The sequence below is a fragment of the Oncorhynchus clarkii genome, chromosome 17 (genome assembly GCF_045791955.1).
Source record: "Oncorhynchus clarkii lewisi isolate Uvic-CL-2024 chromosome 17, UVic_Ocla_1.0, whole genome shotgun sequence".
Taxonomy (NCBI): Eukaryota; Metazoa; Chordata; class Actinopteri; order Salmoniformes; family Salmonidae; genus Oncorhynchus; species Oncorhynchus clarkii.
In genome coordinates, this window is record NC_092163.1 from 46,662,393 (window position 1) to 46,684,856 (window position 22,464).

Sequence of the window (22,464 nt, forward strand, 5' to 3'; positions counted from 1 at the left end):
GATCAGGGGTGTATTCATTCTGCTGATTCGGTTGAAAAAAAACTCTTAAAACAGAAGCTAACGAATATACCCAAATTAGTCCAATAGAAACTCTAATTTGCAACTGTTGAACTAATTACACCCTAGATCAGCTAGATGCACACAAGTGTGTAAATCGGTATTTAATGTCACCTTGATTACTAAAAATCATCTTGACCTGTGCCCCTAAGCTGTAGCCTAAACCTATTGACGTTACACTGAACTGTGTCAATGGAATATAAATAGCAGTCATCCAATATGCTGTAATAGAAATAAGGCCATGTTTACATATATATATTTTTTCTTTAATCGTCATCCCTCACCTAAACGGCACCGACCGCCACTGTACTGTTGCAACGTTAACGTTAGTTAGCTACGCAAACACGGAAATCATCCTTGCCGTTTCAAAATGGAATCCCGGCCGTAGGTATGTGGCTGACTAGCTAACTATCAAACAGTAGTCAGTTGCGAACAGGGAAAAGATTAGTGATGGATACCGATCAGAAAGTCTTGACGAGACAGCTTGCTAATGTGCAACTAATCAAGCTTGCCACAGCTGACTACGTACGTGCGCTAACGTTAGCTAGTTACTACAGGTAGATAGCTGGCACAAGCTGGAATCACACAGGAAAACAAGCAGATAGAGAGCAACTCTAGTGATATGTTGTCGAACTGGGTAACGTTACCTGTTGATATGACAATCAATGGTTAAATTGCCTTTTAAATTACATTTGGGTTAGCATTCCAGCATGATATCAATTTTTTCTTGATTCCTGTCACCACGTTTCCACGTCCAGCCTACGCCGCTAAGCAACCAAATTGTAAAATCGTTGATAGACAGTTGACTCAACCTATCTTCGGTACGAGCAGTTTTCCTTCTCAGATAAAGGACCTATCACATGATTATCTCATGCGCGTCCCATATAATCCATGGTCATTGGACACAATTTTGATTGAAACTAAATTTGACCAACAGAATGCCCGCCACTACTGTACTGACGGTCACAAAAAAATTAACAGTAGCTAGGTTTTTATTTTATTTTTTAACAGTAGCTAGCTAGCTCTTTTACAAACAGGAAAACAATACTTATTTTTTTAACTCACTTGTTCCATGGCTTAAAATCCATTATACCGGACAAATCAGCTGTGGACGACTACACACTGTTGAGGTAATGAAATGTGTAGCTTACGACCTGGCACCCAGTTAGCTATAGCTAACGTTAGCTAGCATAGTAACGTTACTGCAGTTTGCTAAACTACAGCAGGGGCGAATTCATTGAGCCAATTCTGTTGCAAAATGTTTCTTAAACGAAAGCGAACGAAACGGGGAGGGACCTACCAATGACTGTATATATGACCTACTTGAATTTGACCAATAGAAACTCTAGTTTTATTTGCAAACCGTTCCGTTTTATAACTGTTTAGACTAATGATTACACCCTAGTTGCTAGACTGGTCTTGCTAGCTACTTTATAAGTAAATAGTCGACCTGGGTTACATACTTGCATTGATCTGATCTTGCATTGCTGTTCAAATTTTTACTGTATGTATCATTAAGGCCATGTATTCCTGTAAATTTGCTCAGTCGCACACCGAGGTCAAATTACACTGAACAACACAATAAAGTGTTGGTTTCATGAACTGAAATAAAATATCTCAGAAATGTTCAATATGCACAAAAATCTTATTTCTCTTAAATGTTGTGCACAAATGTGTTTACATATTTGTTATGTAATGAGCATTTATCCTTTGCTAAGATAATCCATCCACCTGACAGGTATGGCATATCAAGAAGCGGATTAAACAGCATGATCATTATGCAGGTGCACCTTGTGCTGGGAATAACTTATTTTTATTTTTTTACTAGGCAAGTCTGTTAAGAACAAATTCTTATTTACAATGACGGCCTGCCCCAGATGACGCTGGGCCAATTGTGCACGTCCCTATGGGACTCCCAATCACAGCCGGTTGTGATACAGCCTGGAATTGAACCAGGGTCTGAGATGCAGTGCCTTAGACCCCTGCACCACTCGGGAGCCCCTAAAAGGCCACTAAATTGTGCAGTTTTGTCACACAACACAATGTCACACGTTTTGAGGGAGCGCTCAGTTGGTATGCTGATAAGAATTTCGCTACACCTGCAATAGCATCTGCTAAATATGTGTGTGACCAATAAAATATGATTTGATTTTGACAGCAGGAATGTCCACCAGAGCTGTTGCCAAAAAGTTAATGTTAATTTTTCTACCATAAGTTGCCTCCAACGTCGTTTTAGAGAATTTGGGAGTACGTTCAACCGGCCTCACAACCGCAGACCACGTGTAACCACGCCAGCCCAGGACCTCCACATTCGGCTTTTTCACCTGTGGGATCGTCTGAGACCAGCCAACCGGCAAACTGATGAAACTGTGGGTTTGCAAAACCAAATAATTTCTGCTCAAACAGTCAGAAACCGTCTCATGGAAGCTCATCTGCGTGGTCGTTATCCTCACTAGACCTGACTGCAGTTCGGCGTTGTAACCTACTTCAGTGGGCAAATGCTCACCTTCGATGGCCACTGGCATGCTGGAGAAATGTGCTCTTCACGGATGAATCCCGGTTTCAACTGTACCGTGCAGATGGCAGACAGCGTGAATGGTGTCATGTGAGCAAGCGGTTTGTTGACGTCAACGTTGTGAACAGAGTGCCACATGGTGGGGTTATGGTATGGGCAGGCATAAGCTATGGACAACAAACACAATTGCATTTTATTGATGGCAATTTTAATGCACAGAGATACCTTGACTAGATCCTGAGGCCCTTTGTTGTGCCATTAATCTGCCGCTATAATCTCATGTTTCAACATGATCATGCACGGCCCCATGTTGCAAGGGTCTGTACACAGTTCCTGGAAGCTGAAAATGTTCCAGTTCTTCCATGGCCTGCATACTCACCAGATCTCACCCATTGAACATGTTTGGGCATGTTTGGATCGACGTGTACCAGTTCCGGCCAATGTCCGGCAACTCCTATTGAAGAGGAGTGGGACAACATTCCACAGGCCTGATCAATTTTATATGAATGAGATGTGTCACACTGCGAGAGGCAAATGGTAGACAGCCGATACTGACTGGTTTTCTGATCCATGAAATTGTTGCATGTTTGTATTTTTGTTCAGTGTTGTTTTATGTTGGATATTCAGTTTTCTCTAGTCAATATCTATTGAAAAAACATGCCATGGCTATGATATTTTATTTAACTAGTTAAGAACAAATTCTTATTTTCAATGACAGCCTAGGAACAATGCCTTGTTCAGGGGCAGAAAGACAGATTTTTACCTCGTCAGCTGAGGGATTCGATCTTGCAACCTTTCGGTTACTAGTCCAACACTCTAACCACTAGGCTACCTGCCGTCTGAATCATGGGAAGATGGAGAAACATCCAGACCTTTTTTTAATTTGAAATTTCAATCTTCAATAGCGCATAAATAAAGCCTGCTATGACTATGCAAATGATATATTCTGAATCGGGAGGATTGAGGAAAATCCATACCTTTTTCATTTTATTTTTGAATGTAATTATTTTGGGGGTGATTTCAATCTTCATATCTTTTAAATGAAGCATGTCGTGACTATTAAAATTATATATTGGAATCAGGAGAGGATGGAAAAAAATCCATGCCTTTTTTATTTAGAAATCTAGAAATAAAGTGTCGTCCGTAGTTATTGGGACAGTGACACATTTTTTCTTGTTTTGGCTCTGTACTCCAGCTCTTTGGATTTAAAATGATACAATGACGATGCGGTTAAAGTGCAGACAGTCTGCTTTAATTTGAGGGTATTTTTAGGGGACCAAAAGTATTGGGACATATTCACTAATATGTGTATTAAAGTAGTCATAAATTTAGTATTTGGTCCCAAATTCCTAGCACACAATGATTACCCAAAACGTGTTACTTTACTAACTTGTTGGATGCATTTGCTGTTTGTTTTAGTTGTGTTTCAGATTATTTTGTACCCAATAGAAATTAATGATAAATAATGCATTGTGCCATTTTGGAGTCACTTTTATTGTAAATAAGAATAAAATATGTTTCTTAACATTTCTACATTTTATGTGGATTCTAATCATGATTATGGATAGTCCTGAATGAATCGTGAATAATGATATTTTTCCTTACGGATTTCAATCTTTAATAGCTCTTCAACAAAGCATGCAATGACAATGAAAATTCTATATTCTAAATCAGGGGAGGATGGAGAAAAATGTGCACCTTTAAAACAAATGTAAGATTTTTTTTCTTCCGTATTTCAGTCTTCTGTTGCTCTTAAACAAAGTGTGGAAATTATATATTCTGAATCAAGGGAGTAGGGAGAATAATCCACACCTTTTTTGTTATTGTTGTTTCTTCTTCTTTCATTTTTTTCTTCTGGATTGGATTTTTGTTCATAGCCCCCAGAATATATAATTTTCATATTCATGACACGCTTTGTTTAAGAGGAATGAAAGATTGAAATCCGAAATCATAGTTATAAAAAACATATATAATTTTTTTTCCATTGTTCTCCATCCACCCCTGATTCAGAATAATCAATGTTCATAGTCATGGCATGTTTGGTTCAATGGTTATTGACGGGAGAAAACCGAACATCCAATTTAAAACAAATTTTTACCTCTGTCACACACACATTCTTGTACATATTTCAGGGCTGCTTTGGTCCAGAGTTGACTTACACTTTTGGATGCATGACGAGGATCTGAAAGATGACGACCGAGACCCACGTCAAGGACATCAAGCCAGGACTCAAGAATCTCAGTGTCATCTTCATCGTACTTGAAACAGGTGCTAACTCCTTACTAACAGTAATGTTTTAAATAATCAATTAATGATGAACAGAAACAGAATGTATATAATTATCTTGTAATCCACTCGCGTGGAACAAAATGTATGTAAAATCTTACACACAATATAATGGCACAACACAGAGGCTTGACAGTCAGAGAAACATCCTTATACGTCACCATGTAGACTAATGATAACAATTAATGTTGGTTTATTTGAATCATGCCAGCTATCAAAAAACGTATCTGTGTTGAACTTTCCCTTTTCTCTTTCCCACAAATGGATATATACTCTCCTCATAATCTATGTTTACTCTCCAACTTTCACATTATCTCTCTCAGAATGATCTTCTTGACCCTCTCCACCCTCTCAGGGCTGGGCGTCTCACAGGCTGACTACGAGCGGTGTAATCTATATTATTCAATTATTGCACCCACACTGCTCGCGTGCGCCAATGAGCATCTGCGTTGCCAAGGGCTAAAATAGAAGTCAGTTATATTTCTGGCGCAGATCGCGCTGCAAGTCCTGCCTCTCCCATCTCCTCATTGGTTTATAGAAGCAAGTACCCACGTGCCATCTCCTCATTGGTTATACCCGCGTGGGTGACTGAAGACGAACGAGGTCAGTGGCGGTAATGCACCTAATTTATGAAAGTTGCCAATATAAAGTCCAGAGAAAAAAAAGCCTGAAAGGATGAGAGATGACTAGAAACAATTCAGTTGACCGTTTTATGTTTGGATTAATTGGTGGAGTAGAGGACCTTGTTATTTTACCTGAAATGCACAACTCAATGTTTATATCCCAGGACAAATTAGCTAGCAACAGCAAGCTTGCTAAATGGGACAAATTAGCTAGCAAGTGCAAGCTAGCTATCTAAATTGCCATACATGTTTAATGCTTTTCGACCTGTCCCCAAATGAATATAATTGGTTCAGAGTTTGTTTTGATATTTTAACCTGTGTGTCGTGATCCCGTTTGGTGTGGGGGGACAAAATAAATTTATGCACGATGGCGCACACGCGCAGCCCAGTTTGCGTTCCATGTCAGGCTCTGCACAATCTTGGATTGCATTTATGTGTATTTTTATTGAACCTTTTTTTAACTAGGCAAGTCAGTTAAGAACAAATTCTTATATACAATGACAGCCTACCCCGGCCCAATTGTGCGCCGCCTTATGGGACTCCCAATCACGGCCGGATGTGATGCAGCCTGGATTCGAACCAGGTACTGTAATGAAACCTCTTGCACTGAGGTGCAGTGCCTTTAAACCGCTGTGTCACTTGGGAGCATCCTTCCTGGCGGCTGCTTCTACCAGGTGGCGTGGAGAGGATATGTGTCTGCACCATGTGCTCTCACTACTGGTGTTCGGCTCTAGGCTCTCTCCTCTTTTCTCCTTACACTAGGTCACTTTGCTCTGTCATATCCTCACATGTTCTCTCCTATCATTGCAGATGACACTCAACTACTTTTCTCATTCCCCCCTTCTGACACCCAGCTGGCAACACACATCTCTGCATGCCTAGCAGATATCTCAGCTTGGATGTTGGCCCACCACTTTAAGCTCAACCTCGACAGGGAAGGCCTGTCCGCTCCAAGACCTCTCCATCACAGTCGGCAACTCCACTGTGTCCCCCTCCCAGAGTGCAAAGAACCTTGGCGTGACCCTGGACAACACCCTGTCATTCTCTGCAAACATCAAAGCAGTAACTCACTCCTGCAAATTCATGCTCTACAACATCCGTAGAGTACGACCTTTCCTCACACAGGAAGTGGCGGAGGTCCTAATTTAGGCACTTGTCATCTCCCGTCTGGACCACTTCAATTCTCTGTTACCTGGGATCCCGCTTGTGCCATCAAACTCCTGCAACTTATCCAGAACGCCGCAGCCCGCCTGAAGTTCAACTTTCCCAAGTTCTGCCATGTCACCTTGCTCCTCCGTACACTCCACTGGCTTCCAGGCGAAGCTCGCATCCACTACAAGACCATGGTACTTGCCTACCGAATATCAAGGGGAACTGCCCCTCCTTACCTTCAGGCTATGCTTAAACCCTACATCCCAACCCAAGCACTCCGTTTGGCTGCCTACGAGCACTAACTTTGCTGATAACTTCTTTATTGAGGACAAGTGGACTTAATACGACTGTGATATGTGGTTGTCTCACCTAGCTATCTTAAGCTGAATGCACTAATTGTAAGTCACTCTGGATAAGATCATCTGCTAAATGACAAAAAGTATAATAATGAGATATTTGACACTATCCTTGTACACCTAGCTTGTTCTTGTCTTTGTACACCAATCAAAGGCCACTGATTACTTGTCCCTCTTACCCACTCTCACATAGGACGAGTGACAAAGACAAAGGATGGGTATGAGGTGCGGACCTGTAAGGTGGCCGACAAGACCGGCAGCATTAGCATCTCAGTTTGGGATGAGGTAGGGGGACTGATCCAAACCGGTGACATCATCAGACTCACTAAGGGGTGAGTCATTTATTGAGTCACAGCACAGTCAAGTTAATGCCACACTTTATGGACAGGTCTCCAAACCTACAGCCGAGTATAAAATCAACATACAGTGCATTGCGAAAGTATTCGGCCCCCTTGAACTTTGCAACCTTTTGCCACATTTCAGGCTTCAAACATAAAGATATAAAACTGTATTTTTTTGTGAAGAATCAACAACAAGTGGGACACAATCATGAAGTGGAACGACATTTATTGGATATTTCAAACTTTTTTAACAAATCAAAAACTGAAAAATTGGGCGTGCAAAATTATTCAGACCCTTTACTTTCAGTGCAGCAAACTCTCTCCAGAAGTTCAGTGAGGATCTCTGAATGATCCAATGTTGACCTAAATGACTAATGATGATAAATACAATCCACCTGTGTGTAATCAAGTCTCCGTATAAATGCACCTGCACTGTGATAGTCTCAGAGGTCTGTTAAAAGCGCAGAGAGCATCATGAAGAACAAGGAACACACCAGGCAGGTCTGAGATACTGTTGTGAAGAAGTTTAAAGCCGGATTTGGATACAAAAGGATTTCCCAAGCTTTAAACATCCCAAGGAGCACTGTGCAAGCGATAATATTGAAATGGAAGGAGTATCAGACCACTGCAAATCTACCAAGACCTGGCCGTCCCTCTAAACTTTCAGCTCATACAAGGAGAAGACTGATCAGAGATGCAGCCAAGAGGCCCATGATCACTCTGGATGAACTGCAGAGATCTACAGCTGAGGTGGGAGACTCTGTCCATAGGACAACAATCAGTCGTATATTGCACAAATCTGGCCTTTATGGAAGAGTGGCAAGAAGAAAGCCATTTCTTAAAGATATCCATAAAAAGTGCCGTTTAAAGTTTGCCACAAGCCACCTGGGAGACACACCAAACATGTGGAAGAAGGTGCTCTGGTCAGATGAAACCAAAATTTAACTTTTTGGCAACAATGCAAGACGTTATGTTTGGCGTAAAAGCAACACAGCTCATCACCCTGAACACACCATCCCCACTGTCAAACATGGTGGTGGCAGCATCATGGTTTGGGCCTGCTTTTCTTCAGCAGGGACAGGGAAGATGGTTAAAATTGATGGGAAGATGGATGGAGCCAAATACAGGACCATTCTGGAAGAAAACCTGATGGAGTCTGCAAAAGACCTGAGACTGGGACGGAGATGTGTCTTCCAACAAGACAATGATCCAAAACATAAAGCAAAATCTACAATGGAATGGTTCAAAAATAAACATATCCAGGTGTTAGAATGGCCAAGTCAAAGTCCAGACCTGAATCCAATCGAGAATCTGTGGAAAGAACTGAAAACTGCTGTTCACAAATGCTCTCCATCCAACCTCACTGAGCTCGAGCTGTTTTGCAAGGAGGAATGGGAAAACATTTCAGTCTCCCGGTGTGCAAAACTGAGAGAGACATACCCCAAGCGACTTACAGCTGTAATCGCAGCAAAAGATGGCGCTACAAAGTATTAACTTAAGAGGGCTGAATAATTTTGCACGCCCAATTTTTCAGTTTTTGATTTGTTAAAAAAGTTTGAAATATCCAATAAATGTTGTTCCACTTCATGATTGTGTCCCACTTGTTGTTGATTCTTCACAAAAAAAATACAGTTTTATATCTTTATGTTTGAAGCCTGAAATGTGGCAAAAGGTCAAAGTTCAAGGGGGCCGAATACTTTCGCAATGCACTGTAGAAATCAAAAAGGACCACCCAGCCATAATTTCTACCTACCAGCATGAACTTACATTCAGATGAATACATACCATACGTTATTAGTCCTTTAATCTTGGATCAACTTTAAATCCTGGGGGGGAAATGTATTTTGTCTTGAAATTTGTGCACTTTCTTTTCTCCAGATATGCGTCTGTGTTCAAAGGTTGCCTGACTCTGTACACGGGTAGAGGTGGAGAGCTGTCGAAGATTGGAGAGTAAGTTCTATAGATGCTCTGTGCTTAATAATATTTCATGCTACATATTTACGAAAATGAGGAGCAACAATGTAAATGTTGCTGAGAGATGCATCTATTGTCATAATTTACTGGTCTAAACTAATGCTCACTTATCGTTTTGTTCAGGTTCTGCATGGTGTATTCAGAGGTGCCAAACTTCAGTGAGCCTAACCCAGAGTACTCTAACATGGACCAGATGAAGAACAAGACTGTAAGGGGTGTTTTGAACTTAGGGATATCAGTGTGTAAGCGTCTTATTACAGAATGATAGGGGAAAAAATATTATTTTAAGTAATGTTCACCTACGAATTTAGTTCAATGTTTCAAGTATCTTTTTCTTGTACTGTGTGTGAACAGATTATTTATTTCCCAGGTAGTCGGTGACCAAGGAAACATACTGAACAACAACAATAACAGCTCAGCTGGTAAGACCACTATCAAAGACCAACAAAAAATTAAGAGTTATGACGTCAAATGAAAGCGTTTCGGCAACGGCCTTCGTTAGTGTTATTTCATTTCTCTGCTGCTATTAGGTGATTAATGCAACATTTCCACCTGGAAGTCTACCTAAACGTCAATGCCATGTCTGTATCAGTAAACTAAAGGAATACAATTCCATGAAATAACAATATAATTTTTGATCACTGCTTTAAGCTGTAAAGTTGCTTCTTTTTCCTTGTAAGTGGCCCGTTCAGCCACCTTCAGTGTATACAAACAGCAGTGTATTTCTTTTTGGCAATTGGTTAATTGTGAACACTGTATCCCTTCTATCACTATTTATGAAGATTTCTAAATTAAGCATGCCAATTTCTTATTCTAGGTAATGAAACTACCAATGGGAACGGTGTAAACTCTCAAGGTTCCGGGAGCTCGACTAATCCTCAACAGGGAGGGCGGGCTGGCAGTGATGTTGGCAGCAGAGCAGCCAATCCAGGAGCAGGAGGGACAGCTGTCAGCAATGGAAAGGAGACTAGACGTTCAGCAAAAAGATGATTGGAGCAAAGTCCATCCCTCTCCAGAAATGTCAAATGATGAGACTAATGCTGCGTTCGAAGTGGAAATTTACCACCATAGAGTTAGGACTCTAAATGGATAAAACCCATTTTGGCATGAACCTTGCTATTGAGGGCTTCACCATTTTAAAGTAGTCAAATGGGTGGGACTTCCTATGGGTAAGGAAGCATCACATGAAGGATGATAGTCAAGTTTTTCACTAGTAATTACCAGCTGGAGGGCTGTTCAAATGCATTTTCCCAGTCGTATGTGGAAAACGTTAAGACATTTGATTTTAATTAGGTTTGTTTACAAGGAACAGAGTTCACTAAAGGTTATGTAACCATCAAGAAAAAGTATTTGTGAGAAAAATAATTATTTTCATTTTTTACAATTAAGCTGCTTAATGGGAAGCCATAACGTGTTTTTCAAAGTCAGGTAGTTTTCCAATGAGATGTCTAAAATATAAAATTACTCTTTTAACTAATGTGCTGTGTAGGCTCTGTGCAAAACGTAGCCCAAACCTGACAGATTGATGTGAAGTTGGATTCAGAAATCCTTAATTGCCAGAATCCTTAGTTGCTACATCCATTTTTGGATGTATAAATAAATAAATATTGATTTGATGAATTTTACTTATAAATGCCTCATGAGCTTAGGTCAACTGTCATACCCCATCAGATTCAGAACCTTGCGACAGCAGCCACACTTTACATGTTGTACGACCGTTCAAACTGGTCTGGAATAGTGAGCTTACATGACAATTTTTACTCCAATGTTTGTAAACAAACTGTATAGCCTCGTAACATGGTTAAAACTAAACATTTGGTATCATGGATGGTCAGTCCTTGCATCCATAGATCTGTTTATTAATTTGAAAGTGGTTACACTTCTCCAGCCCCAGATAGAGAGAAAAAAAAAACATACACTATTGTTTCAATTAAGGATTCTGGCTTGAAAATGTAAATGAAAGAAAACACAAAGTAGATAGATATTAAGCAATAGCAATTTATTTAAACATAACCAATCCTAAGCCACAACACTGAATGACAAGACTCAAATGCTGTAGCATACATTGTATAAAATCGATCAGGTTTCAATGCCTTGGTTTGTTAAGTTTCTCCTGTAATGTCAAAGGTCAATGCAGATTACATACATTTTGTAAGAAATAACCATTCAGTAGCACACAATTATATAACAAGGCAAAGTGCTTTCAAGGATTGCAATGTCAAAATAATGAACATGTTGGAGATTTGTTCAGGGTTGGAAGGGTATTTGTGTGTGTGTGTGTCTTTTACGGAATAGATCTCTAACCCCTATTACTGTATCTCACATACCTATGCTTCAGTCAAAAAGTCAAAGGTCAGTTGGTTGGGAGAGGTGATGGGAGTTGTGGTGGTAGCATGATCACAAATTAAGGTCTAGATTTGTTTTTCGTTTGAAGGCTTAAGGCTGGATGCAATACAATTTCCCATCACACAAACACCACATGCGACATATATCCATAATTTGACTTCAATAACAGCTTTAGTTATGTTGCTTTTGTAATTAAGATGCACACACGTTCTCCTAATCTCTGGTAGTTGTAGACACAGTTGCAGCTGTAAACTAGACTTTTAGACATATGGCTCAACTTACACACACAGTAAAAACCCACCATACTATGAAAAACAGGATGATTCCTGGTGGATACTTTCAGGACGGGTTTAAAAAAACTATCATAAAGTACCTTGTTGCAACAAGTATCTGAAGGATAGAAAACATGTACCAGAGACGAGGTTCACATGTATGCTACAACAGTTAGACCTTAAAAGAGATTTCATTTGATCAAAATACAGTTTGGCTTCACATTCCAGTGGTTGTTGGGATATAATTTTTCTTTCCATGTTCAAGCGCACGTACAAACACACACACACACACACACACACACACACAAAATCAAGCTCACTTTTTTTTTGTCTTTGATCAAAAGTGATTAATATGCTTTCATATTTTCCAGACACTAGTATACAGTGAGCTACAAAAGTATTGGGACAGTGAAAACCGTTTTGGCTCTGTACTCCAGCACGTTGGATTTGATACAATGACTGAGGTTAAAGTTCAGACTGTCAGCTTTACCTTTAGGGTATTTTCATCCATATCGGGTGAACAGTTTCAATATTACAGCACTTTCTGTACATAGTCCCCCCCCAAATGTGTCACTGTCACACTACTTTTGTAGCTCACTGTAGGTGGTTATGAGCTAAGGAGACAAAGAGTAGCTGTGCATCAAGGAGGTAGGCAAAATAAAACATGATCATATTACATTAGCAGTAAAAGTAACTTTCAAAATAGCATGGACATTTGAGGTGAGACCATTTGTTTTACCTTAAATGTATTAATTGTAACTGATATAATTTGAGGTAATATGGATTCAAAAAAATCACACAATCTCATGCTAATAAAACTTATCAAATAAATGTTACTGAATGCTCTAGAAAATACTGAATGCAGGCATGCTCAAGCTCTTCACCAGGCAGCAGTACTTCAAAACAGAAAGGTGCCAAAGAGAAAGCATTTCCTGCATTTCCACTTGCTCATTTTGCACCTCCTAATTTATAGTTTGGCCTAAATGAAGCACAATAACACTTTCCTGATCACCTACAGTTCATGCTGAAGTCACATGGGAAGTCAACATCGGCTTGGCATATTCTATCCCTTCTATGGACTACAACCAGATAGGGACTATTAGTGGTTAAAATACCTGCCTAACATTTAACTTTATGACCAATTACTAACTTTAACCCAAAACTTCCAATATGGTGAAAAAAATTGCAGCGAAACAAGAAGCCAATGAAATTCTAGCAGAGGCAATACGGACAGTCAAAGCACATAATAATTCAAGGTTGTAGCCCGTAGACCGGGCTTGTGTTACATTTTGCTTGGCTGGTCTATTGGAGTAAACAAATCCTAGCATAATACAAAGCAATGTTCAATGACTGAGTCAAACCGAGACGCCCTCCTGAATAAGACGCTAATATATCCAGAACCAAAGTAAAAATAAGGGCTGTTAAAGCAAAGGACTACCAACCTCAAGCTTTCAATTATACCAGTGCTTTACATTTCATTCAAAAGGTCTGTTAATGCATATTAGTCTACCCCGTAGGATACTGTACTCATTTATTTTCAAATATGCTCAAATTAACAATAACATTTAAAATGAGTCAACCAAAAACTATTACAGGCCATTGCACCAGAATCTTACATACATCACTTGTGTTTCAAAGGAAATGTATTTCACGTTAATAATTAGAAGGAAAAAAACAATATTCTTTACGGTATTTATAAACCAGGAAGTGGGTAAAGAAATACAATAGACAGGAATGAATACACACTTTCTTTGCCCTTTTGCTGATAGCGGTTCATATTACCATCGCACACTCTTGACCTCATACTCACTAATGAAGACATGACAGCTAACTGCCCAAATCATCACACTCGAACACACTTAAAACAGAACTCTATGCCTACTCACTGTACTGTAAAAGTAATCAAAACATTAAGTTCTGTGGCATAGCAATCCATTGACTTCCTTGTCCACAAAATACAATCTTCTTCCACCACCTATTCTTAGAACATGTTGCAGTACATAGAACAATCTATACACACACACACACACACACAATTAAAGGGGTTGCATAAAAACTAGCCTAATAATGCCTAAGCCACAACGTTTATTCGTGATTATCTTAAGTCGGTTCATTTTGTATAAGGGGTGGGGGGGCGGGGGGCAGGGGTTGTACAGGCACCAACTAAAACTACATCCTGATCAAATCAACATACTGCTAAAACGGTACTACAAATGTCACAAATAGAAGTCTTGCTTTATAATAATTTACCATGTTAATTTCAATACCATTTAGTTAAGTAAATCAACAACAATCTCTACACACTACTCTGTCTGAAGTGCATTTTTAGTGATGTTGTGCTTAGAACACCCAACAAAGTGCACTTGCCAATATTGCTTTTATTATGAATTCACACTATAACTCCAGTATTATCACTACTGGGATTCAACACTATTTCAATGTGTTTTTTCAGGTCCCTTGACAAATATGGCAAGCAAGCCAAAGGCAAGAACCAAACGAGAGCAAAATAAACTACAGTCAAGTTGTACCTCCAGAGGGTGTTTGGATTTATGACAACAGCATGAGTGTTTCTTTGTATATTTCTCCAACCAATTAACAATTGCTTGAGGAGTTGAAGCCACAGTGCACGACATGGATGGATGATAAGACTGGGAAGCACTAGAATCATGTTGTGTTTTGAATGAACAACAATGGCTCACTGGCTTCACCAGGTCTGTAATTGTGAGCAGTTGTGTTCCTGGGAGGTGTGACCTCCACTTTTATCAACAATAAGGCTTTCAATTGGCATGAACGGAAGACCATTTTGCTGATGTGTAAAATATTTTTTTCCCCCAAGGACTTAACTATTCACTCAATGGTTTTGTAAGGACACAGTTTATTATGCCCGTCTGTATCACGACAGAGTGTCAGTCAGGATTGTATTTGGTGGTCATAGAGGAGCTGGGTTTCGCAGTTTACAAGGTAACATTCTTTAACTATAAAAATTTTGACCAGCCATGTGACATACAGTGTATACAGAAATGCACAGAAGTCTCATAAATAAGTTACTTTATGATGTGGATCTAAAACAACTTCCGGTCCAAGACATTTCTCTCCTTTGGTTGCCAATCAAAGCATTTATTTAATGGAAACATCATGATTCAATATCCTAATTTAACTGTTTTTATTTAACCTTTAAATTTACCCAAGCAAGTCAGCTAAGAACAAATTCTTATTTTATAATGATGGCCTACCCCGGCCAAACCCTCCCCTAACCCGGACAAAGCTGGGCCAATTGTGCGCCGCCTTATGGGACTCCCAATCATGGCAGTTTGTGATACAGACCCAGGATCGAACCCAGGTCTGTAGTGATGCCTCTAGCCCTGCGATGCAGTGCCTTAGACCACTGCGCCTACTTGCATTGCCCCATCCTATGGGTGGCTGTCAAGAAGCAGTCGAGTCATGAAACAACCATCAAATCAAAGAAGAAAAAAAAAAAATGAAAGAAATAGTTGCATAATATGTATCACATTTACTCTCCAATGAGGTCCAATACATCAATAAAATGCACTGGTTTGGGTAAAAATCATTGCGAGACATAACATCTTGAGGTAAGCTGTTCAATGTCTGATAACGGCTAATCAAGTAATACATGAAGGCATACAATAAAATAGTGTGGACATTATTCTCCACTAAGGAGACAACACCAGTGCATCCCTCTATAGTCTATTTGGAGGGTCAACTCAGTAACTGTCCTTGAAGAGGAAGAGAAGACAGACAAAATAAAGCTATTGGTGGGTCTACATCCTCTCTGAAGTATTTCAAAGAAGCCAAATACTGTTAGAGAATAAAGTCAACCCATACATCAGTTTGCTTTGTTTTGAACAAGTGTTACTAAGCCTTAACTAACTTCAGAGGCACAAGAGTGACAAACGTAATCAAACAAGTTAGGACCAGACAAACTTCAGACAGTACAACATGGGCCACACAACCGGAGGGTCGAATAGCAGAAAAGTGGGACCGACAGTTTGGTTCAATTTTAAAAAGAATTTGGATGTTACGACTGAATAAGCATGTAAATCTTGTCCACGTAGTAGTTGTACAACATAAACAAATGAATAATGAAGGCATGAACATAGCCTACAAGCTATAAAAATCAAGAATCTTAACATGATCAGACATGCTATCTTCTCTAAGAAACATTTTGTCTACATAGAGATAGGACAGACCTGCAGAAGTTGGAATCATGGAAGAACTTAATAGTGTGCTTCACGCATGAATCTGGACATTGAAGATGACATAATTCTGTCAATTTCAAGAGGTGTTTGTTTTGGTGATCAGATGTCATTTATGACTAGAAACGTCATGAGATGAATGAATCTTGTATAATCCATTTAATATGATGTTCAGCATTTTACATGCTTACTTTTTTGAGAAAATTGTAGCCATTTATTTTCAACAAATTCCAATAACAAAGAAAGCTCTAATTCTGCCATTTATATTATGCTTGGAGAAGAGGAAATGTTCCCGGTGTCCTCTTGATTTGAAAGAATCCTTTCAAATGGGAATAAAAGAACAACAAAAAAAGGTAACTGCCTAGCTATTGCCTTAATCCAATGACTTTTCAAGTAATGAAGGACATCGATGTCCTAGAGGTAAGTGGGAGATATCCCAGAGGACTATGTTACGGACAGCATCACCATGGTGATCACTGGCATAACTAAAAGAAACCAACATGCTCTTGGTTTCAAACTTCTATCCCTTCCACACCTAATTTAGAGGTTATTGAATCAGCATGACATAAGTGTTCGATACCATATGAATGCTTTCTCACTAGAAGGACCATAGTGTCTCATCAAGATAAAGGCAGCTACATTAGGCCACTATACCAATAGTATATGTTCTTCCTATTCTCCAATTTTAACGCGACCCTACTTTAGTCTCTCTTTCCACTCACATATCTGATGGCAACATTTTGTCAGTTGCCCAAAATCCATAAATACTCTTAATCTATACAAATAAAATAAAAAAGGAAAGAAATGAAGATGTGTTGAATCTGCTTCCTTCCAAAGTTTTTAATAGTTATAACTTCTCCTGTAACTCAGTTTACAGTACTCGGACTCAATTACTTATGTGCAATTTTACCATATACTACCCTACTACCCATACTGCTTTTTCAAAATACAATTTGGACTTGATCAGTCTTCCACCATGCACATTCACAATTATCTAACGCTATCTATTTCACTCCATCCACTGGCCAAAGCACCCATGTCTCTCATTCCTACAAACTGAAGCATTTTGAGAAAGTTGTCCATCTTTGCCATTTGAGCCATTGTAAGGTATTATCGTCCTTTACAACAAAAAAATTCTACACAGATGCTTTTCCATATCATACTGAGTTATTAAGGTCGACTGTTTTGATAGACAAAAACGGACACATTCCCAAATGTAAAAATCGGCTACGCACTACAAACAAAACATAGAGTAGCAAAACAACTATACATCATTTCTAAGAGGTATTGTAAAGGCAGTCCATGGTGAGTCCATGGTTAACAGGAAGGATAGCTCGGCTATTAGCGCTAGTGCCCATTGTTGACAAACAAAAGCTAGAGAGGAACTAAAAGTATCATTCACCAAATGATTTATAAGAGTCAAAACGATTATATTGGAGTGAGGCTTGTACCGCTAAATGTAAGGCATATATATGCTGGATGTACCACGTTTTTAGGCTAACCCATCCGCAGAATGCAATAATACCCTTCAATGGCACAAACTAGTTAGCCATCCCTTCATATCAAAAGATGAAACACAATCCTACCACATCTATGCATGAGGAGGCAGAGGTACAGATCATTTTGCTTTAGTTCATTTTTCATTCTTTTCCCATAATTTCTAGAACTTAAACAGTGCGGCAAAAGTCACCAGTTACTCGAAAATCAAAACCCCTGCCATAATTTAGACCATACATTCACGTTTTTTTGTCAGCAATTGACTAATATGGCTTAGTTAAGATGTCTGCAAATGTACGTAATATCTCAAATTTCGGTAAAGTCAAGTGTTTTTCAGTTTCATCCCCTGCTTTTTGGCAACTCAATGAAAGGCAGCGCAAGTATAATTTTCCATTTGAAATGTTGTTTTTGTTGCTGCACACGTGTGCACACCAAGGTGTGACCATAGACTTTTCACTGCTCTCTTAATGCTAACCCCAAAGAGAAACATGCCACTCCAATTAAACTGTGTCTCTCTCCCACAAGCACATCGCACATGATTGTGAAGATCAGTCACCAGTTCATGTACTCTCATCTCTCCACTGAAGGTATTGTTCTCCCTAAATAGAAGTTTATATCTACATAGGTAACATACTGTATGTACCGGTATACATAAATACACATATAGAGATATTAAATATACAAAAGTGCTTATTCTTGAAATAAGTGCTTTGGGTCAGGACTGAGTGAAAATTGTTGTTTTTGTTGCGTCACTGAAAATCTAAAATGCTTTCCGACATTCTATGGCCCCAAAGATCACAATACTAGGTTAATCTATGTCCACAGTGTAAACAGAATAGTTAAATAGGGAGGGAGGAAATAAAAACTTTTTTAAAAAAAGGGGAAGGAAAGGGGCTTCATGAATTTAGTCCTTTAACTCTTTACTTGTATGTCTTTAGGCATCCGATTGATCAGTAAGGGATTCAGTTTCACATTAAAACTTATTCCAAAAGGGAGATTGGGGTTTTCAATGTCATGTCTAACCAGCCTAACGACAACAAAACCGTAGGCTACACCAAATCCATGGTCAATGAAATGTCACACCGTTACACAATATAGGAAAAAAAAAAAAAAAAGGATCTAGTAAGTTTCTATTCTCATTTAAATCAACGCAACAATTATAATTAACATAGCAATTCACCCTAGAACATTATTAAATGGCTTACTATTCGATGTGATCTCACCTCATCGAACTGGGCCTAAACCTTCTCTGACATCATATAAAAAGGCTTATGTAAAATGCCACAAAAATTTCAGGTAGCTTAATACAATCATTTTTTTCAGCATATTAGTATAAATATGAGGAACAACGACACTGGTTTTGGAATTTGCTATTCCTACATCATGTAAAGGATATTGACTTTGTCATCTTATTTTTTTCTTAAAAGGCTTTGACATTAAAAACCTTGTGGAATAACATTACTGGCATCTGAATGGGTGCAAGATAAGCTTTTCATTTTTTAAAACACAGTTCCTTCCCAGCCCTATGATTGAATGCACCAGGAGCTGACAATGAATCTCAGGCTGAAATATGATTCAGAAATTGATGCATCAAATGTTTTTTGTTCTTAATATAATGAATAGCACGTACATCTAAGGAGATGTGCAAAATGATTTTGATATTCCATTCAAAAGAGAACAATTCTAGGTGACAACTGATAATAGGAATGAGGCATATCCAGAGAGAAACAACAATGTAACGGAGGAAGAGGGTTAAGGTTGTCAGTGTATAACACAATGGAGCTATATGTATCAGACATGTCAACATGGTGTTCTTGTTGCCGCAAAAGAGAAATGGGAGCACACATACTTCAAAACGGGTGTAAAGAAATCCTCAATGACTCAATGACTCAAATAAACAAAATCCCGAAAGACACTTCTTAAAAACAACTTCCGAAAAGCATTTAACTTATAAATAAAAAGCCCTTGTGATGCTGATTGTCATCTCAAAAAATAAAAAAAAGTAGCTGTCCATACATAACCGTACCAACATAATGTGTGTTTTTGTGTCAGCCATACTTTGTCAATATGGTGTACTGTTAAGAGAAAAGATATGCATCGGTACAGTAACACTACTTGTGCAATTTTGCCATCTAACTACATTTATGTAATATGTAAAATACAGATACAAGGCAGGCTAATGCAGAATGTTACAGTACACCATGGATTTAAAAATACTTTCTCCTTTTAAATATTCAAATTACTTTATGAATGTTTGACTAGGGTCAAATGCCGATAAAGATTGATTTTGTAATTTAACATTTTTTTTGGGGGGGGGGGATCTTTACAATCAAGAAAACAATTACAAACGGAGTGAACATCATTTTGAATTGTGTTCAGATGAACATAACTAACAATCTTCATAAATAGCGTAATCAACTGATTACTCTTAAAACTAAACTGATTCAACTACTGTGCAAAAGGCGGCAGAGAAGAGATCAACAAAAATGAATGGATCTATAGTGTGGCCCAAACAGGAGTCAATGAGTTGCGTTGTTAAAATCTTTGAGGTAAGTACAAGACGTGCCTAATTCAAATTTAAAAAGGAATGCATTTGTGTTTTTGGCTGTACTTTTGACAACTCCCAATGCTATGCCTATCAACGTGACAAGTGAGGATTACAGCGCATGCCGTTTCATTGGGATTACTGACTTTTTTTCAAGTATGGCTGTTTGGAAAGAATAGAAAAACAATTTTAAAAAACATTCTACCTATTCCATTTGAAAAATAATACTAACTTTGGAGGTAGTGCAAATTGTTTTCTTGAAAACTTGAAGTCATCCCCAATGTTGAGGTAAAAACATAAACCTTTTCACACAGCAAACTGCATGAAAAGAAAAAAATGCTAAAGAATTTGAAGTCTGTTTGAATATTGCTTCCCAATAATGAAAAAAAAAAAATGTACACACCAAATGTAGACCCGCATTGACAGAAACCGTGAATAGAATCCATGGAAAAGGCAGCAATATTTTAGCAGCTATATTGAAAACACGTCTTCGCTCTTTATTTTCCTACTGGAGGCATGGCCTTATTGTGCAAACATACTAGACTGTCGATTCACAAGTAAATACGACGACCATTTACATTATGTAAACAAGTGTTTATACGACAGCAACAAACATAGCTTATGCTGTTCAGTATGTGTGCTAAACCCATTTCTCTTCAAATCTACATTTCATCCTTTAAAAATGTCCCACTAGCATTGTTCTCTTTTAAAATCTTAAATAATCAGGAATCAGGTGGGAGATCAGAGGGTATAAACTAGGTGAGGTTAAGGGGTTGTGGTTGTCTCTCAGTATTCCATAGGCACAACATTGTTAAATATCCAGAAACGTCTTAGAACCGTCTTACAGTACCAAACGTATTCTACAACAGTGACGAACAGGAGTGGGGTTCAGGCAAGACCCACAACGACTCCCTTCAGTATGGACTCAGTGAGAGGGGGCTAATGCAGAAAAACCCAGACAACAAAAGTCAGGCATCTACTGGACCTGGTGGATGAGGTCACTCAGACAGCCTTAGCAAGTGGGAGGTGCTTGTTCTCTGACTTCTAGGTGAGTCAACACCAGCTTGTCACCGCTTGTTTTCAAATCCATGGTCTTCTCTGCAGAGCTCTCAACTCACCCAGACTCTTAACTGTACAGTCAAACCCAGCGACGGTCTATCACTCTCTCCCGTTCTTTCCCTCGCTCTAATACTTCAGTTTTATTCTAGTCTTCGGAGAGAGGCTCAGCACTGGAAATACCCACACATGCTGCATATTGCACCAGTTTCAGTCAGAGTAGAAGTTGGCGAGGCAACGTTCTCCTTCTACTAGGTCATCGCTTTCACTGGGATTTGCGAGGTAAGTTCATTCGTTGTTGAAGTGCAATATCAAAAATTCACAATAATTTAAATTTAATTTAGAATTTAGACCGTAGCTTATTACACATGCTTGTGAATCTGTTAATTCAACAAAACCGTGATAACTTCATGATGATACAGAAACTCTGCCGGTACGATTCAGAGGGACTCAGTGACGTGCTCTGTCCTGGACACTGGACAGAGGGTGTCTGACCTAAGGCCAGGCTAGCGACGACAGAGACGATATGCCACAGAGGAGAGGCAAATAATTGCATATAGGTTTGACTGCACCCATAAGGGATTTAGTTTTTCTTTAAACACACAGACAAACGCACGCGCACATATACCGACACACACATCCAAACACACACATCCAAACGCACACGCTCACTTACACACATGTAATTCAAAGTATATTCCTGCTCTTGTTGTGTGTGTTAGAAGGGGGGGGGGGGGATCATAGTGGATTAAAGAGGGCAGATCTGGCTAGTTAAAGATATAAGGGGACAGGGTAGGGAGGTCTGAGGGGAACAGGTTGGGGGTTCGCTTCACTCGGTGAAGCAGCCGTCCAGGCCGGCGGTGCCGTGGCGGTCCTTGGCGTAGGCGTGGTGCAGGGTGCCGTTGGGCAGGGGCCCGCAGGTGGTGGCGATGCCACAGTGCTTCAGCAGGTTGAGGCCAAAGGAGGCGGCGGCGCTGGCGTCTTTGGGAGGGAAAGGCTTCATGGTGGAGAGGATCAGGGCCAGGCAGTCCGCCACGTCCTTGTTAGGGGCACAGGCCAGGGCCGGGGTGTGGCCTGACGATAGGAGACAGAAACACGCACATTGATTAAAATGTATATTTCACATTTAAGAATAACAAATTCTCTTTTATGGTTTCCAATAACAACCTGCTTAGTCAAGAGGTGAACATGCATATCAGACACGCTATCCGAAGCGACAGAAGAAAATGG

The 22,464-nt window shown here is 39.4% G+C and overlaps 3 protein-coding genes across 7 annotated transcripts in view; 1 reads left to right on the forward strand and 2 right to left on the reverse strand.

Annotated features, from left to right (window-relative positions):
• LOC139370957 (E3 ubiquitin-protein ligase NRDP1-like) overlaps positions 1 to 1,274 on the reverse strand; it is a 34,235-nt gene extending 32,961 nt beyond the window's left edge. Inside the window, exon 1 of one of the 2 annotated variants that reach the window (XM_071110885.1) lies at positions 705 to 833. The gene's annotated coding sequence lies outside the window, so the exon portion shown is untranslated. Of the gene's footprint in view, positions 1 to 704; positions 834 to 1,122 lie in introns of those variants that run through there. The other variant, XM_071110886.1, reaches the window with a different exon arrangement.
• On the forward strand, positions 394 to 12,150 carry LOC139370962 (SOSS complex subunit B1-like). Of its 3 annotated transcripts, none has more exons than XM_071110898.1 (7): positions 394 to 445; positions 4,705 to 4,840; positions 7,183 to 7,321; positions 9,209 to 9,280; positions 9,428 to 9,512; positions 9,675 to 9,726; positions 10,122 to 12,150. In XM_071110898.1, the coding sequence occupies exons 2-7, from the start codon at positions 4,762 to 4,764 to the stop codon at positions 10,292 to 10,294; spliced, it is 600 nt and encodes a 199-aa protein (XP_070966999.1). In that variant the 5' UTR covers positions 394 to 445; positions 4,705 to 4,761; the 3' UTR covers positions 10,295 to 12,150. The 3 variants fall into 3 exon arrangements, with proteins under 3 accessions (XP_070966999.1, XP_070966998.1, XP_070967000.1); XM_071110897.1 differs by lacking the exon at positions 394 to 445 and adding an exon at positions 987 to 1,187; XM_071110899.1 differs by lacking the exon at positions 394 to 445 and adding an exon at positions 1,145 to 1,187 and having other exon boundaries at positions 4,721 to 4,840; positions 10,122 to 11,546.
• The window catches only part of LOC139370938 (serine/threonine-protein phosphatase 6 regulatory ankyrin repeat subunit C-like), a 35,625-nt gene continuing 24,796 nt past the window's right edge, over positions 11,636 to 22,464 (reverse strand). Inside the window, exon 28 of one of the 2 annotated variants that reach the window (XM_071110841.1) lies at positions 11,636 to 22,308. In XM_071110841.1, coding sequence (XP_070966942.1) covers positions 22,064 to 22,308 — 245 coding nt within the window. In that variant the 3' untranslated portion in view covers positions 11,636 to 22,063. The remainder of the gene's footprint in view (positions 22,309 to 22,464) is intronic. The other variant, XM_071110842.1, reaches the window with a different exon arrangement.